General features: G+C 40.9%; 1 protein-coding gene across 3 annotated transcripts in view; it reads left to right on the plus strand.

The window, feature by feature from the left end:
• The window catches only part of GSTCD (glutathione S-transferase C-terminal domain containing), a 287,431-nt gene that overhangs the window by 263,744 nt on the left and 4,147 nt on the right, over nucleotides 1-19,540 (plus strand). For all 3 annotated transcript variants that reach the window (XM_073601880.1, XM_073601873.1, XM_073601887.1), the window contains 3 exons: nucleotides 140-268; nucleotides 12,839-12,972; nucleotides 15,650-15,680. In XM_073601880.1, coding sequence (XP_073457981.1) covers nucleotides 140-268; nucleotides 12,839-12,972; nucleotides 15,650-15,680 — 294 coding nt within the window. The remainder of the gene's footprint in view (nucleotides 1-139; nucleotides 269-12,838; nucleotides 12,973-15,649; nucleotides 15,681-19,540) is intronic.

Raw genomic sequence — 19,540 nt, forward strand, 5'->3', positions numbered from 1 at the left:
CACAGAATGATAATCTAAACTTTCTAAAGAGAACTTGCATTATGTATATTTAGTTCAAATAATGCGGATACCATATATATTTTTTTAATATTTATTAGCGGAACAGCTGTGGCTGAATTTGTTTCTTTTATGCCTGCAGGTTGTTCTGATTGAGAATAAAGAAGAGTCTCTGATTCGGGCTAAAGAGAGGAGTGATGGATTGGGGTTATCAAACATCTGGTTTATTCAAGCCAATTTGGATTATTTTATTGGAGCCTTTAATATTGGGGTATGTTATCTGAATGTGTGCAATGCTATGTATGCATTAGAAAATATATTTCCAAAAGTATTTTTACATCTATTTATCCGAGAGCATATTAAAGCGGAGTTCCGCTTAAAAAAAAAATTAAAAGTCAGCAGCTACAAATACTGCAGCTGCTGACTTTTAATAATCAGACACTTACCTGTCCCAAGGTCCAGCGATGCGGTGGATCGAAGCCCCGCTCGTCTCCCCCTCCTCTCGTCGGCACTGGCATTTTAACTGTGGGTGCCCGGCTGTGGTTTCACAGCCGGGCACCCACTGCGCATGCGCGAGCCGCGCCTTGTACTGGCCGCGCAATCATCTGGGACCTGTCACGTGTCCCAGATGATTGCCTAGAGGGAGGGGGGAGAGGTGATCTCCTTTCCTGCGCCGAGGGAAGTGACGTCAGGAGCCCAGGCGCTGAAGGAGGCAGATTTCGCAGGACCACATAGCAGGCATTACAAGGTAAGTAAAACATAATATTTTTTTCCAATTTTTTTTTTTTTTTTCATGCAAATTAATGAATTTTTTTTTTTTGGGTGGAACTCCACTTTATTTTTGCACATGGTTATGGGCTGATACATTTAGGCTAACAAGCACATTTTATATTTCACCTTGTACACAAAAATATTTTTAGTGTCTTTTTGTTTTGTTTTTCTTGTTCAACAAAATGCATTAGTAAAGAGACGTTGTAGAGGTTGTTAAAAAAAAGATTGCAAACTTCTCTGGTGCCTTCTTAGGCTAGGTTTCCACTATTGCGACCCCAAAGTCACGCGATTTACAGTGTGACTTTGCAATGCGATTTTTGATGAGATGTCATGTGACTGGTGAGAGCCATGGGAGAACAAGTTGCACTGAAGTCGGAACAAAGTAGTACAAAAACCTTTTTTGGAGTCACTTCGACTTGAGTCGCACCAATTAGAACGAGACCATTGAAATACATGGATTTTGACTTGTCATGTGACTTCACATGTGTCAAGTCGCACAACAACTCGCAGTAGTGGAAACAGAGCCTTAATCTGGTTTCATTAATTTGCTCGCTACCTGTTATTGCAAGCCTTTCACACCTATGTAATACAACCTATTCTGCTATTTATGAACAAGGGCAGAACATTCTTCCAAGTTTCCTCCCTTTTATCTGCATCCAGTCACTAATAGATAGATTTAAATTAAGCATAAAAGAGCTCTGTTGTGCACATATCTAATTAGATTTTTGCTGCTCGTTGTGATACCACAGACCCCAAAACTATATCAACACCTCCATGGTTCTGTTTAGCAAAACCTTGTAGGTTTGATGTTAGGCACATCCTTCCCGATATGCATTTGATGTTCTTTATACTGAAACATTATTAAACCTTCAAGGTGAACTTCAGGCAAACAGCTGAATACGTAGATTGGAGCTAGAAAAATATAGACAGATGAATTCTATAGATGGGAGCCATTTTACCTTCCAAATTCTTATTATTTATTATTATTATAATGCTTTTTAAACAGGATTGATATAGCGCCAACAATTTGCGCAGCAGGTTACAAAGAGAGGGCAGACAGTTACAATACAATTCAATACAATAGGAATGAGAAGGCCTTGCTCATTGGAGCTTACAATCTAAAAGGAAGGGGCCTAAAAGGAAGTGATACAAAAGGTAACGATTTGTATTTTTGTCCAGCCAGTGCTGAAATTTAAGCCTGGTACACACTAAAGCCACGTACACACGAGCGGAATGTCCGACAGAAAAAGTCAGACGGAAGCTTTTCATCGTATATTCCGATCATGTGTATGCCTCATCAGACTTTTTTTTTTTTTTTAATTCTGATGGACCTAGAAATGGAACATGTTCTAAATATTTCCGACGGAGCCAATTCCTATCTGGAAAACCGCTCGTCTGTATGCTGTTCCGACGGACCAAAAACAACGCATGCTCTGAAGCAAGTACGAGACGGAAGCTTTTGGCTACTGGCTATTGAACTTCCTTTTTCTAGTCCCGTCATACGTGTTGTACCTCACCTCGTTCTGGACGGTCGGACTTTGGTGTGACCATGTGTATGCAAGACCGCTTGAGCGGAATTCCGTCGGAGAAACCTTTGGAGTTTATTCTGACAGCAAAACCGGTCGTGTGTACAGGGCATAACAGTTTCTTTTTTCCCTTCAACCCAGTGGGCTGAAGGGAAAAAAAATGAAAGAACTCGGGAGCAACCATTGTACTAACCATGCAATGTTAGTACAGCGACCTCCCCCACTGAGCTATTGTGTTCCCCGGCCAAAACACACAAGTCAGGCTGAGAGCACTGATCGGGTGTCAATCGGCTGACCTTTTTCGGTCAGCCGATTGACACCGGCCGAGTGTCGGACAGTTTCTATTGACCTGGCCGATGCCCCCCGATATTCAGCCGATGTGTACGGCCCTTTACACAGTTTTGCTTCACAGCACAGTCCTATCTGGCAGGGCAGGAGACCTGTTTATTTTCCATTGAAGTTCAGTAAACATAAAGGTCTCCTCTTCACTCCCAGCCTGTGGCTGAACAGTGAAAGGAGAAGCGGCACACTGATAAGTTCAGCTCTCTGCTCACTCCTTCTACCTCTCCCAGTATGATCTCTACACATCTGTACATTGGATTGCAAAAGATTGATATCAAATTGAATACAAAAAAATACATTTAAAGCAGTTATAAATTATATAGTAAAACAATAAACCTGTTAAGAAAATTCCTATCTGCTCTGTGCAATGGTATTGCACAGAGCGGCCCCAAATCTTCTCTTCTCTTCCAGCATCGGTGCTCCACACTCCTCTTTCCTGAGCCAAAAGAGGAGACAAACCCAGTGCAGATCAGCCCCCCCCCCCGCTTTCTGCCTCACAGGATTTAATTAATGGCTCTTGCTGCTGCCTCTTTGTCCTGTGAATGCAAAGAATAAGGCAAGAGCCGCTAGAGACAGTCACCGCATTGGATTGAATGCGGACTTAGGTAAGTATAGGGTGGGGTAAGGGGGTGATACAAATACTGGGACATTTTTTTACCCTAATGGGGGAATGCATTAAGATAAAACATGTCCTGGCTTTGGAACCACTTTAAAGTGGTTGTAAAGGCAGAAGGTTTTTTTATCTTAATGTATTCTATGCATTAGGATAAAAAGCCTTCTTTGTGTAGCAGCCCCCCAACACTAACCTGAGGTCCCTCTCTGTCCAGCAATGTCCACGAGTGTCTCAGCCGTCTGAGATTCTCCCTCCTGATTGGCTGAGACACAGCAGCGGTGTCATTGGCTGCTGCTGCTGCTGTCAATCAAAGTCAGCTAGCCAATCAAGGAAGAGAGGTGCCAGGGCCGGGCTCTATGTCTGAATAGACACAGGGAGCTGTGACTCGGCTCGGGTGCCCCGATAGCAAGCTGCTTGCTATCGGGGCACTGAACAGGAGGGAGGGGCCAGGATTACAGAAGAGGGACCCGAGAAGGGGAGGATCTGGGCTGCTCTGTGCAAATCCACTGCAACAGAGCAGGTAAGTATAACATGTTTGTTATTTTTATAGAAAAAAAAAAAGATCCTTTACAATCACTTTAATTGATACTCAGTTAATACAGAGCTACATTCATTTGTGTCTTTACATTTGGCTGGAGTTAGGTTTTAAAAAATATCTCAGGTTTGAGAATTCACACCACAGAAATCAGGTTTAAGACCTGACTCTTCCAAGATTAAATACAGTATAATCCAGCTAGTAAATCAAAAGGCGTTTAATAGCAAACATATTGCATTGTTATTGCTGTATCCTTTTTTATAAGGGATCAGTACACTAAAATTTAGGTACTGTATTTATCGGCATATAACACGCACCCCAATTTAAGAGGGAAGTCTCAGGAAAAAAAACTTTTTTTTAAATAAACCACTTTGAAGCAAAATAATGGTCAGTGAGCATCAATGCAGCCTGATTAGTGCCCATCTGCAGCTTCATTGCAGCCTGATCTGTGCCCATCTGCAGCCTGATCTGTGCCCATCTGCAGCCTGATCTGTGCCCATCTGCAGCCTGATCTGCTCCCATCTGCAGCCTGATCTGTGCCCATCTGCAGCCTGATCTGTGCCCATCTGCAGCCTGATCTGCGCCCATCTGCAGCCTGATCTGCGCCCATCTGCAGCCTGATCTGTGCCCATCTGCAGCCTGATCTGTGCCCATCTGCAGCCTGATCTGTGCCCATCTGCAGCCTGATCTGCTCCCATCTGCAGCCTGATCTGCTCCCATCTGCAGACTGATCTGCTCCCATCTGCAGACTGATCTGCTCCCATCTGCAGACTGATCTGCTCCCATCTGCAGCCTGATCTGCTCCCATCTGCAGCCTGATCTGCTCCCATCTGCAGCCTGATCTGCGCCCATCTCCCCCATCAATGCAGCTCACCATCTCTCGCAAGAAATCACAGAGCCGTCATCTCCTGTTTACTCGGGTCTCAGTCGGCAGTCACATTCATAGTCCCGCCTCCGCCATCGGCATTGGACCAGCTCCTGTGTTAGACAGAACACTGGTCCAATGCCAGTGGCAGAGGCGGGACTGTGTGTGTGACGTTAGAGCTGAGTGGAGAGGATATGAGGGCTCGTGAATTCCGGCGGCCGCTCGTCCCCCTCCGAGGTACGCTGTCGGCGTATAACACGCACCCGCGATTTTCCCCCTATTTTCAGGGGCAAAAAGTGTGTGTTATACGCCGATAAATATGGTATTTTACCTAATATCTATTATTTGCTATGTTACCATTCGAAATGGTGTGATTAGCCCACTAAATGTCTTATTGGTTATATTATTATATCTATATAGTATTACACATATAAAATTGAATGCGATTAGAAGATAAATCCATTAGTCATAATGCAACTAACCGTCAGTTGGCTGTGAGGTGTCTTCAATTGAGCAGAATATGGAGATTTTTGAGGTGTGAAGATGAATAACACTTCATTAGAAACAGAAAACAAAATAAATACTTTATAAAAAAAATTGTAACAAATCCGTACTTTGGTGTGAAATAAACATTTTATGGAATGGACTTACTATTTATTTACTACCTATACTATCTATTACTACCTAAATTTTTGTTTTAAACAGAAAATCTTTTCCTTCCAGAATTGGCTATATAATAATTCAATATTGTAGCAGTGCCTCTACTTAACGCTGTAACAAGTGAAGAAACATTTCTTTTCTGCACGTTGTACAGCTGAAATGGTGTGCAACCACATGTCATTGTGGAATTTCTCATTTTTAAGGCCTAGCTTGAGTAAACATGGTACCAGAAGAGCGAGTCTCATAAAGATGTTGGAAGAATGCTGACTTATAATGTGGTCAAACCTAGTGATGAAAGTAAGCTGTCATGACCCGTTCACCCACAATGCCATGTGTATAAGTAATGTTCAAGTGCACTTTTATCAACCAGTCAGATGTGACCTTAGACAAGCCCTCCTCCTCCTCCTCCTCTTTTAAAAAGCAATTGCTTTTGCTAGGATTTAGCTGTTACAGATCACAGCTATCCATCAGAGTATCCAGTGATCTGGAAAAAGCCTTGACCCAGTCAGTTACAAAGAGGAAGCTACGTTGCATTACAAAAGAGAGTACAATGGAGCAATATATATAGTCTATATATTATTATGCTTTTCTGAATAATGCTAGTTCTCTATGTTTTAACACTAAAGAGCACATTAAAATCAGGAATAATTCAAAGTTGTAAACCAGTGGATGTGTTATACAGTACAAATTAATCCCACTGCCACTCCATCCATTTCCCACCCTCCTATTAAACATTTCCTGGGCAGAGTGTATGTATCAGTCAAGTATGTTCAGAGTACAAAGGCATGGTCTGACATGGTGCTAATAGGGTTCATAGTGCATGAGTAATGTATGCCTGGTTCATGCATGTATCTTATGTCATATACATAAATGCTGTTGTGTGAGCAGACTTTTGATGCTGGCCAAGCCACTTGAGAATCTTGAAGGATGACCGCACTCTTGAATGCTCAAAATCTTCTTTTATAAGCAAAATGATATAGATAAAAGAACGCTGGAATCTCTAAAGCATTTTACACTGGAGTTTGAGCTTTTTGAAAGAGACTTTTGATGTCAGAACATACAGCTTTGCAAGTGTGTAGAAGCCTCATACGTAAATGATATAATAACATGCTGAGAAAACAGCACATAGTCACTGCATGTCTTCAGCCATAACCACAACATTTCTCTTACAACATGAATAGCAGAAAACATCTACTTATTTATTGATCAAGAATAAATTGTATTTCAAATTTTTTAAATATACAGTTATGTGCAAAGGTTTTAGGCAAGTGTGAAAAATACTGTAAATTCAGAAAGCTCTTCAAAAATAGAAGTGTTACTAGTTTATTTTTATCAAATAACAAAATGGGTAAAAAAAAGTAGAGCATTCCAAATCAAATGAATATTTGCTGTGATACTCGACACATTTGATGTTGATATAGGGAGTATTATTCCTGCGCTACCAAGCAGTGGTGTTATAGGTGGTATTAAATAGGGAAAAGCAGCTTGCACCGAATGGGGTCCAGCCTTAAACCCTGGTGTGACTGACAAATGGGGATGGTGCTGCGCTAATCCTACAATAAATTATAATATCTAGGTGTACTGGGTATCAACTCTTGTCTTTACTGATAGGGTTTACTGATAGGGTGGTGATCTAAACCACCATGGGGAGTATAGCACTATGTGAACGTGCAGGCAGTATGTGCATAATAAAAAAAAAATATAATAATAAATAAAGGGTGGATCCCACCAAAAAAACTAAACATATGTATCTCTCAGCTTAAATAAAAATAAAACCATGGTGAAATCTACAATAAAATAAAAACATTTTTTTCTTTCAATAAAATAGTGATTGCCGCTGAGACATTAAATGCCAGTACAAAGTGCTGTGAATTAATATCCGGAAATTATTATAGTTCAATGAACCATGATTCATATAAATAAATAGATGGCTAAAAACGAAATAACATAAAAGCAAAAATTGCCAAATGATACAATGTTACAATGAATGTCCAAAGTGATCTTCATAATTGTGCATCATGCAATATAGTGTCCAGCGCCAACAGGGGGTGCTCAAGCTTAAAATAATACAATCCAATAAAGGTGACTTAGTGCAACAACAAACAGCTTCAATGCTTCCTTAGTGATAACAGACAATTAAGTCGTGTAGATAGCAGCTGGGTTTAAAAATCATTTGTTCAGAAGAGTGGTGAATGTGAAGTGTGCAGCAGGATCTCCTCCATGCAACAATCCTCTAGTGGTAGATAATGGCCCCTTACCTCACTATACTGAGGTTACAGCATAGAACAGACAGCGCTTGTGGTGTCTCCTGTGCAGGGTGGTCCTAGGTAATGGACTGTCATTTATCAGACCACACTACAGACGACAACACACTGCGATGCTCTTCTCTCCAGAGCGCCATACTGCATATCAATAGGGGAGGCTTAGCTTCTAAAATACATCACATGGTCTTAACATTTAATAATTCACATATGTCTGTGCTATAAAATCACCCAAAAATATCCATAGCAACACATGTGCAGAGTACGATGGTCAAAAGTACAAAATGAATAGAGTGCAGGAGTCCAGGTTGTGTAACCTCCTAGCCCAAATCGTCTCCCCCACTACATTCCACGTCCTAGAACAAATCCTCTTCTCTCTCTCCCCCAATATTTCCTCCCAGCACTAACTCTCTCCCCAGCAAAAGTTATATTTCCCCTTCCAAATCCCCCCAACCCAGCACAGATCTTGTCTTCCCTAAACCCCCCGCCCCAATCACCAATCCTCCCCTCAAACCCCTCTCCTAGCACAAGTCAGCCCTCCCCAACATAAATTCTCCCTCAAAATCTTCTTTCCCAGGACTTACCCTCCCTATCCCCCCTCCCAGCACAAATTCTCTCCCCCAAGCACAAATCACCCCCCCCAATCCCCCCTATCCCACAAGAAACCCCCCCACAATCCCCCCTCCCCACATTTTCCTCCCTTCCCACTTTTCCCCTTTCAGCCAACTCCTCTTCCTAACACAACCCCTATCTCTTTCCAAATTCCACCTCTCCAGCACAAACCACCCCTCCCCCCAAAAAAAAAAACCCTTACCAGCACTAGTCCCCCCCCCCCAGCACAAATCCCTCCAGCACAAATCATCTTAGTACAAATTATCTCCCCTCCTCCCCAACACAAATCATCCTTATTCCCCCCCCCCCCATTCCCCAGCAGTATTCTTTTACCCCCCCCCCCCCCCCATCTTCTCACCTAGCACAAATTATCTTCACTTCCAAATCCTCCCTCTTTGCACAAATCCTACCCCCTCCCGAATCCCGTTTCATAGCACAAATACTTTCCTCCATATTCCTCCTCCCAGCACAAATTCTCTCCCCCCAATCACAAATCCTCTCATCCTCATCTTTTCAATCTCCTCCCAGCACAATCCCCCCCCCTCCCCCATCCTCCCCCTCTCCAGCACAAATCCTTCCACACCCAGAAGAAATCCTCTTCTCCCCCAAAGCATAAATAATATTACAATAAAATATAATTCTACAATTCTTCAATTGCTGTAGAATTCTATTTTATTCTTATGTATACTTTATCATATAGTTTGGTAGCATATCTGTTTATTTCTTTAGAACAAGTTTTTCTGATATGGAAAACATGTGCAAAGTCCTGAAGTGACTGTGTCTGCAAAACACATAGACAGATATGACAGTTTAATGTCGGGACATACCCTCATATAATATCTGAACTATAGAATTTTGATGATTTTATATGTTTATTAAAATGACATTCCTTCTGTAAAAAGGCGTATGATTTTATGGATTCTTGTCTATGTTCATAAATGGTTTCCTAGGAGGAATAATTAGAGTTCCACTTTGGTCTATTATATTGGTACCTGTTCAGTTGAGAATTTTCCAATTGGAGGCTTTAGACAAAAGTTGATAAGGAGATTGTTTTTTTTGTCGAGCCATGTGGTACTGACAATGTATGACCAGCTTTCTTTGTTGTTTAGTTGTTTTTTTTATTTTATTTTTTCACGTTGTGTTCTCTTGTTAATGGTAACCCATGTAGTTTTCAGAAATGACATTTCTCTGCATATTGTCAGGATACTAGATGACTCAATTCTGAAACTTAAAATTCCATTTTGTCACTGTGATAATAGTTTATTATGAAGACGTTCTTAAAATACACCCACACAGAATGTGTCATTGGTGATTTAATTATTGGATACGTTCATGAACCCGACAATATACAAAAAAATAACACATTTGTAATTTGTTTGGTTTACTGTAATGTGAAAGCTATAAAATACTCCTTAAAATATAACTCTGTTACTAAACAGATGACTCTCTACACAAGATTACTAGGCAGTTATACATGAACACAAATAAAAATATAGCAAACGTTTCTGTATACATGTTCCCCCCCACATCCTAAGAATGAACTCTAAGTATATGGTCTGTTTTTTGTCTTTCATCTTCTCCTGTCCTCCTCATCTTCTAAAAGCTTCAGAAACACAAGTCAGATGGTAATATCTATATACATAATAGAAGAGCAGATTTCCCCTCCCCGTAACTGTACATTGGTCAGTGACTCTCATTCTACTGGTGGGAGGTCCAGATATTTCAGTCTTTATCTTAAATAGGATGCTTTGCATTCTTTGAAACTGCATTCTGTGTAAGTTTTACTTACAAATTACCTATTAAACTGTTCTTTAAATTTTAACTATTTGCAGGGACCAAATAATTTATGTCACTTTGTCCTGAGTTGTTTTTCAAACGTAGTCCTACAACAGTACCTTGTGAACTTTGTGTGCCCCGTTTACCTTTAAAGAGGTGATCCCATCAATAAAAACATGTTTTCTAGCAACTACAGTGTCTTGAAAAAGTATTCATACCCCTTAATATTTTCCACATTTCGTCATGTTACAACCAAAAACGTAAATGCATTTTATTGGGATTTTATGTAATAGACCAACACAAAGTGGCACATAATTGTGAAGTGGAGGGAAAATGATAAATGTTTTTCAAAAATGGTTTACAAATAAATATGTGAAAAGTGTGGTGTGCATTTGTATTCAGCCCCCTTTACTCTGATACCCCTGACTAAAATCTAGTGGAACCAATTGCCTTTAGAAGTCACCTAATAATAAGTAAATAGAGTCCCCCTGTGTGTAATTTAATCTCAGTATAAATTCAGCTGTTCTGTGAAGCCCTCAGAGGTTTGTTAGAGAACCTTAGTGAACAAACAGCATCATGAAGGCCAAGGAACACACCAGACAGGTCAGGGATAAAGTTGTGGAGAAGTTTAAAGCAGGGTTAGGTTATAAGAAAATATCCCAAGCTTTGAACATCTCATGGAGCACTGTTCAATCCATCATCCGAAAATGGAAAGAGTATGGTAAAATTGTAAACCTACCAAGACATGGCCGTCCATCTAAACTGACAGGCCGGGCAAGGAGAGCATTAATCAGAGAAGCAGGGAAGAGGCCCATGGTAACTCTGGAAGAGCTGCAGAGATCCACAGCTCAGGTGTGAGAATTTGTCCAAAGGACAACTATTAGTCATGCACTCCACAAATCTGGCCTTTATGGAAGTGTGGCAAGAAGAACGCCATTGTTGAAAGAAAGCTATAAAAAGTCCCATTTGCAGTTTGCGAGAAGCCATGTGGGGGACACAGCAAACGTGGAAGAAGGTGCGCCGGGCAGATGAGACCAAAACTGAACTTGAACTTAACACATAGCAAAAAGCTATGTGTGGTGGAAAACTAACACTGCACATCCCCCTGAACACACCATCCCCACCATGAAACATGATGGTGGCAGCATCATGTTGTGGGGATGCTTTTCTTCAGCAGTGACAGGGAAGCTGATCAGAGTTGATGGAAATATGGATGGAGCCAAATACAGGGCAATCTTAGAAGAAAACCTGTTAGTCTGCAAAAGACTTGAGACTGGGGCAGAGGTTCATCTTCCAGCAGGACAATGACCCTAAACATACAGCCAGAGCTACAATGGAATGGTTTAGATCAAAGCATATTCATGTGTTAGAATGGCCCAGTCAAAGTCCAGACCTAAATCCAACTGAGAATCTGTGGCAAGACTTGAAAATTGTTGTTCACAGATGCTTTCTGTCCAATCTGACAGAGCTTGTGCAAATTTGCAAAGAAGAATGGGCAAAAATTTCACTCTCTAGATGTGCAAAGCTGGTAGAGACAAACCCAAAAAGACTTGCAGCTGTAATTGCAGCGAAAGACAGTTCTACAAAGTATTACCTCAGGGGGGCTGAATACAATTGCATCCCACACTTTTCACATATTTATTTGTCAAAAATTTTGAAAACCAATTATAAATTTTCTTTCCCCTTCACAATTATGTGCCACATTGTGTTGGTCTATCACATAAAATACATTTACGTTTTTGGTTGTAACATGACAAATTGTGGAAAATTGCAAGGGGTATGAATACTTTTTCAAGGCACTGTATACTATACCACTTCCTTCAAAATGTATAAATTCTATGTGTTGGGAAGATGAACAGCCACTGCTAAGTTCTGTTAACATACCTGTGTACAATGTCTTCTTAAGCCTGGTATACACTATATAAGTTCTTCGGTTGAACCCAAAAAAAAATGTGCGACGTTAGTATAGCGATCTCCCCTGTTGAGCTGTTATGTTATGACAGGGGGACGGTCCCCTCACCAGGACACTCCGATCAGTGCTCTCCGCAATTGGCTGAGTGTGCTGATCGGGAGTCAGTCGGCTGCTGGCTTTCCAGCATGCTCGTCTGACAAGCCAAATGGCCAGCTTCTGTTGGGCAGGGTGGTATACACACGGGCCAAATGTCGGGCATTTTTTTTCTGTTTGTTTTTTTTTAACCGGCCGATGTCTCCCGACATTCAACCTGTTTGTACGGGGCTTTAGCCCTTAAAGGACAAATCCACTTTTTGTAAAAATAAATAAATGCACAGGATTTTGCAGATTAAAAAATGTTGATATAAAATATATATATATGAGCTGCGCTACCTCCAATTAGTGCTTTTCCACAGTGTGACAAATCAAAAAATTATACAAAATCTGCTGCTATAACTTGTGTTAACACAATCAATAGATAAAGAATAGTGGGACAATAGCTCCGCTATCATCTATAGTGAAAAAATACCAAAATGCAATACTGTAATGTAGTACTTAAAGTGCAAACAGTTCTTTAAGGTGCAAGGAAAAGTGCTCATCCTATCGCCTGATCAACAGGAGCAGGGCGCTACACTTCTTTTAGCCAGAGTAAAGCCACAGGTATTTTTCTGTACCTGTAAAAAATGTACTTGACCTAAAAAAAAAAAAAAAAAAAAAAAAAAAAGCAGCCACCACATCTAAGGGCTGGGGAGCTGCGATATATTACATTGTGTTCTTGGGTTTAAATACACCTAAGTGTAAAATGCGTTTGAAATGCCTCCAAAGCACATGAGTAAATGTTCATTAAAACACAGACATCTAGTCTGAACATGGCCAAAACATGTCCCTGCAATTTGTATGTACGCTAACAGTGTCCATATTCTGTGTAGGTAGCACTGCATGCATGTGGAGTGGCGACAGATATGGTGATTGAACACTGCATTGCTGCCAGAGCAGCCTTTGTCATCTGCCCTTGCTGCTATGGATTTATCCAAAACACAGTGAAGACCACCTTTCCACGCAGGTAATGATACATGTCTTGTTTGATATACTTAACCTATACTTGGACGGTGAGCTTTCTTTCTCACAGGGCTAGAGCACTCCAATGTGCTGGAACTGCTTCAGTGTAGCCAAAATGTTGTTTTCCCATATTTTTCATGCTCCTGGCCCTCCCCCTTGCCAAGCGCCCCCATAGGAGCCACCCTGCTCCCTCCTCACTGGCTGTGATTGACTCAGCCAATGAGGAAGGAGAGCCACTGCTCTTGTGCACATAACTGGATCGAGATGGGGCTCGGATAAGTATTAGAGAGGGGTATGGGGGAATACTGCACACTGAAATTTTTTTACCTTCATATATAGAATGCATGAATGCTGATTTCAAGAATTTCTGGGCAGTCTCAAGTGTCTTTGTTCCCACACTATCCCTCATTGCCATACAATGTAGGGGGTGGTTTTTAAATTCTTAACCCTTTGTTAGAACTGATAATAAGGAACTATGAACACAGTACAGACAGGGTTTATTATGTTAAACATTATTCCACCCCCCCTCCATGTTAATGGAAACACGTAACAATTATAAAGTAGGCATTTTGTCTGCAAATGTGGAAATACACTTTAAATCTAATTGGGGAAAAGTACCAGTAGAGATGGGTCACCCCGTTTCCTCCAATAAAATTCCTTTCACACTTCCCTATTTGCTAGCCAAAGTGACGGGTAAAAATGAAAGTATAAGCTCCAAGTCAAACTGTTCAGGATTCTCTCCCCAGTTCCCGCTTGACAAGTCACCTGCTCCCCATGCTCAGAGGTACCAGATACAGTATCTCACAAAAGTGAGTATACCCCCCACATTTTTGTAAATATTTTATTATATCTTTTCATGTGACAACACTGAAGAAATGACACTTTGCTACAATGTAAAGTAGTGAGTGTACAGCTTGTATAAATTTGCTGTCCCCTCAAAATACCTTAACACACAGCCATGTCTAAACCGTTGGCAACAAAAGTGAGTACACCCCTAAATGTCCAAATTTGGGCCCAATTAGCCAATTTCCCTTCTGGTGTTAGGTGTTATCGCTCTCACTCTCTCATACTGGTCACTGGAAGTTCAACATGGTACCTCATGGCGAAGAACTCTCTGAGGATCTGAAAAAAAAGAATTGTTGCTCTACATAAAGATGGCCTAGGCTATAAAAAGATTGACAAGAACCTGAAACTGAGCTACAGCACGGTGGCTAGGGATCATACAGCGGTTTAACAGGACAGGTTCCACTCAGAACAAACCTTGCCACGGTCAACCAAAGGAGTTGAGTTCACATGCTCAGCATTATATCCAGAGGTTGTTTTTTGGAAATAGACATATGAGTGCTGATAGCATTGCTACAATGGTTGAAGGGGTGGGGGTTCAGCCTGTCAGTGCTCTGACCATATGCCGCACACTGCATCAAATTGGTCTGCATGGCTGTCATCCCAGAAGTAAGCCTCTTCTAAAGATGATGCACAGAGCCCGCAAACAGTTTACAGAAGCAAACTAAGGACATGGATTACTGGAACCATATCCTGTGGTCTGATAAGACCAAGATAAACTTATTTGGTTTAGATGGTGTCAAGCATGTGTGGTGGCAACCAGGTGAGGAGTACAAAGACAAGTGTGTCTTGCCTACAATCAAGCATGGTGGTGGCAGTGTCATGGTCTGGGGCTGCATGAGTGCTGTCGGCACCATGAATGCCAACATGTACTGTGACATACTGAAGCAGAGCATGATCCCCCTCCCTTTTGGAGACTGGGCCGATATGATAACACACCTCCAGGACGATCACTGCCTTGCTAAAGAAGCTGAGGGTAAAGGTGATGGACTGGCCAAGCATGTCTCCACGCTTAAACCCTAGACATGTCTCCAGACCTAAACAGCATCTGTGGGGCATCCTCAAACAGAAGGTGGAGGAGCACAAGGTCTCTAACATCCACCAGCTCTGTGATGTTGTCATGGAGGAGTGGAAGTGGACTCCAGTGGCAACCTGTGAAGCTCTGGTGAGCTACATGCCCAAGAGGGTTAAGGCAGTGCTGGAAAATAATGGTGGCCACACAAAATATTGACACTCTGTGCCCAATTTTGACATTTTCACTTAGGGGCGAACTCACTTTTGTTGCCAGTGGTTTAGACATTAATGGCTGGGTGTTGAGTTATTTTGAGGGGACAGCAAATATACACTGTTATACAAGCTGTACACTCTCTACTTTACATTGTAGCAAAGTGTCATTTCTTCAGTGTTGTCACATAAAAAGATATAAAATATTTACCAAAATGTGAGGGGTGTACTCACTTTTGTGAGATACTGTATGTCACTTGGCAAGGCCAGTTGAATGGAGTGGCAGTGGAGCGAAACGAAGTTTAGTATTAGCAGGGGGTGGGAAGGCAATTCAGTGAACCTGTTGCTTTGCCTTACACAGGCAAAATGTATGTTCACGTTTATCTGAACAGTTGCTATGAAAGGAGGTTGTGTGACCCATTTCTCCCAGAAGATACAAACTGTACATCCTTCTTGGAACAGCCTAGTTGGTGTCTACATGCACATATATTTTGTCATGACATGACTGACAGCGACAGCTTCCAGCTCAATGGAAAATCTGGAACTCATAGAATGGTATTACATAGCAGTAGTTTTTATTCATCTTGAATTTATGTTTTTGTCATTTTTTACAGTGGCCGCTTTCAGGAAGTTTTATCGTACAAGGTAATTTTCACTTTATCATATTTATCATAACCCTTCTTTATCATGAGTGTTTCTGCAATGAAATGCTACAGAATGGTGTACCAGATTTCTGTATTATTTGTAAAATCATACAAAGTTACATTTGAGAAAAAGGAAATGAATGTGTTATAAATGTGGGCTACACATTGATCAGAATCACAGTAGGTTCCCTACTTACGTGGTGGTGAATTCTGCACATTTCAGATACTCACCCATTCGGCAGATCCAGCGTTGTCCAGCTAAGTTCCTCTTCTCATTAATAAAAAGATAGAAGAAATAAAAAAATGTGGAGAGGAAGTATCATGTTTTAGAGGGTGGAGATCCACTTTAAGAAGCTCAGTTATTTTTATGGAATATTATAAGAACTGAACCCTAAACCTTAGCAAGTCGACCAGCGGGTGTAATGACGTCGCAAACCAAGCCCTGCCCAATGTGTTTTGAAACATGTTGGGTGGGGCTTGGTTTGTAACATCATCGAGCTCGCCTGTGGACTTGTGGCAGTGCTGTTCTTAGTATTGTCGGTCTTTCATCTCCAATTTGAGTGTCATTTTTAATAAATATGATTATTTAATATTTAATAAATATGCCATTTTGTTCCTTATATGCTCTGTGTGACCTTTATGTTCAGCGCTGGATCACCAGGGAACCTGAGGAATATTGTAACTGTATAAAGAGCTTTTTAGCACTGGGGACTGTGAAGTGAACACTCATTTGCTGTGTGTTGTTGTAAACACAATGCTTCTTTTACAAGTTCTAATGTTCTGTTTACTGCAAGATTTACTTCATGTTATAAGTGGGACTTGCACTATGTGCTTTGATTTCACTTATGGACATGATTTATATGTCATAATTTATTAATTTATTTTACAGGCAAGTTATTGATATTTTGGGTAGTTGTAAGTATTTATTTTATGTTTAAAGAGAGAGAGCGCATAGTTTATGCAGTAAATAATGCTGCAAGTTAGATGGCCAGACCTGATGTGTCTCTGCTAGCTGCAACAGGTTAATGGCAGCAGGGTCTTCTCACCAGTCCCGTGTTCAGATGTCGGCTCACTTTTGGATCTGCCTGGAGCGACTCTGGTCCTCAGCATGGCCACAGACTTATGGCAAGTTGATGTGCACATAGTTGCAGCGATGTGCACATATCAGTCTTCTCACAGCAAAAAGTGAGTTCCTCTGTATTCAGCCTGAGAAAATACAATTCTCTCTGCTCTACTTAGCTCGCTTCGGGAACTGTAGTCCAATGGTCCATAGACTGCCATAGTAAAGTTTCTTTCCCAAATGTTATCTTCATTGATTCAATGCTGCCAACCATAAAGTCTTTTGAGCACCTTCTGCATGTCAGCTCCCCCTTTTAGATGGAGGTGTGGTTGTGTTAGCCCATTTAGCTGAAGTCTATTGGGAGTACAGAGAGGGAGAGAGCAGTGCCGCAGTCCTAAATCATTCTGTCTCTAGCCAAGCACTTGGCTACATTCGGTCCTTGCAACAGTTAGGAGCCTTATAGGGTACCGCAGATTGAACAAGACATATTTGAGAAAATAGGGCAAAGCTGTGTGTGTATATATGTATTTATAATTTTGTATGGTATAGCATTTCAACAGTGTTTGCTACCAGGCAGTCTGTTACTTTCGAGAATTGAATAATTCAGCTAATTATTTTTTTTCTGTTGGTTATTATATTATCTTTATATAGAGATACATTTTTTAACCATACGTTTATAGTATATTTTGTATAAAATATTGTATTTTAGCCTCGGCTACAAGATTACAGTGTTGTGAATTCAGCCTCCCTGAATATATAATTAAAAGAACAATAAAGACTCAAAACAGCTTTGTTTTTAATCCTTTTAAGCAGTCTGGGAGGTTTCATTTTCCTGTAGGGTCAGTGACCTTCTGGATAATTAATTCTGAAGCAAGGAACTCTTTAGTCAGCTTAAGCTGTTCTGTCCTTGTCTCAATAAGTCAGTGGGTCATATTCTCACAGCTAATACACCCATTTGATGTTTGTTTGTAACTAGAGTTTAACCCCCTGTTTTTTATTTTATTATTTATTTATTTTATTTCACTAATTTGTGCTTATATAGCGCCATCAATTTATGTCGCGCTTTACATATAAATTGTACATTCACATCAGTCCCAACCCTCAAGGAGCTTACAATCTAAGGTCCCTAACTCACATTCATACATACTAGGGACAATTTAGAGAGGATCCAATTAACCTACCAGCATGTCTTTGGAGTGTGGGAGGAAACCGGAGTACCTGGAGGAAACCCACGCAGGCACAGGGAGAATATGCAAACTCCAGGCAGGTAGTGTCGTGGTTGGGATTCGAACCAGCGACCATTCTTACTGCTAGGCGAAAGTGCTATTCACAACACCACTGTGCCACCCTGTTTCCAGTGTAATCCTTCACATGACAATTTTTTGCCAGGTTTTGTTCCCACCTAGGCAATTAATGCAATAAATGAATAAATCACATAGTTAACGAATGGTGTTTTTTGTGCGTTTGTTGTTTTTATTGGATATTCTAATTGTGTTTATACATGTTAAGAACAGATTACCATTGTTGTTTTTACTGGCTATTCTAATCATGGTCATACATATTAAGAACAGGTTACCATAGGAAGATCATTGTTGAGCTCAGGATCCTTCATTTTAAACAGATTTGTGTATGGCCAAATCTTTCTACACCTGATCATTTGACTCCATACCTGAATTCTTGTATTGTGTGGGTACAGTAGAACTGGTTCTAATGTTATCGCATGTGTACAGATACACATCTCTCACATTTACATTGACACAGCCTTATAATATCCTAGTGGCTGCTTGTCCATCTCATTGTACATCGCTTTCCAAAGGTTACAAAAATAAATGTTGGTAAAGGCAACTGTTTAATGGAGAAACCAACAAGTAAACTCAGGTGTCTAATAGTGATTGGATTGTGCCAACATACCCAACAGTCCTCTAGTGTCTATGCAAATTTTATCCAGGTTAGACATTTTGGCTGATTGCACTACATTAACCCCAGTGCCCTGGTGCAAAGAATGCAAATGCAGATATGTATGAGTGCATCAATGAGTCCTTCATGATGAGTAGACCTATAAGATATGACTGTTGGGGCCAATATCAGTATTATACAGGGAAATATAAAACATAAAAAGATATAAAATGCCCGCTAATAAAATAGGTGGTTATATTGACCAGAAGAGGGCGGAAATAATGTGGCCAACTTTTGCTACAGAAAAAGTTACTATAGGGCCAGCCATAGAGGGAGTGAATTTCTTTCCTGCAACCACTGATTGCAGCTAAGAAATTCCCTCAATTTCCCCATCAACACAGTCAGTGTTGATGGGGGGATCCCTGCTGTGAAGCCATTGTGATTATTGCTAGCGGCACAATGCCTGGAGTTTGCATGTTCTCCCGGTGCCTGCGTGGGTTTCCTCCGGGTACTCTGGTTTACTCCCACATTCCAAAGACATGCTGGTAGTTTAATTGGATCCTGTCTAAATTGTCCCTAGTATGTATGAATGTGAGTTAGGGACCTTAGATTGTAAGCTCCTTGAGGGCAGGGACTGATGTGAATGTACAATGTATATGTAAAAGCTCTGTGTAAATTGACAGCTATATATAAGTAACTGAAATAAATAAAAATAATGGGATGTAAAATCTGGAAGGCTGGTTGTACCCAAGTTGATTGATCGATCAACTTTGGTACATTCAGCCTGCCCATACATGGTTCGAATCGAACCGTCTATGGCCGGCTTAAGATTTGCATACACTGTACAGTAACAGCTGCTTATCTTTGGATTTTCTGATCATTTTGAGTTGCTGTCAGGAAGATAA

The sequence above is a fragment of the Aquarana catesbeiana genome, linkage group LG01, assembly GCF_042186555.1.
Source record: "Aquarana catesbeiana isolate 2022-GZ linkage group LG01, ASM4218655v1, whole genome shotgun sequence".
In the NCBI taxonomy this organism is placed as follows: domain Eukaryota; kingdom Metazoa; phylum Chordata; class Amphibia; order Anura; family Ranidae; genus Aquarana; species Aquarana catesbeiana.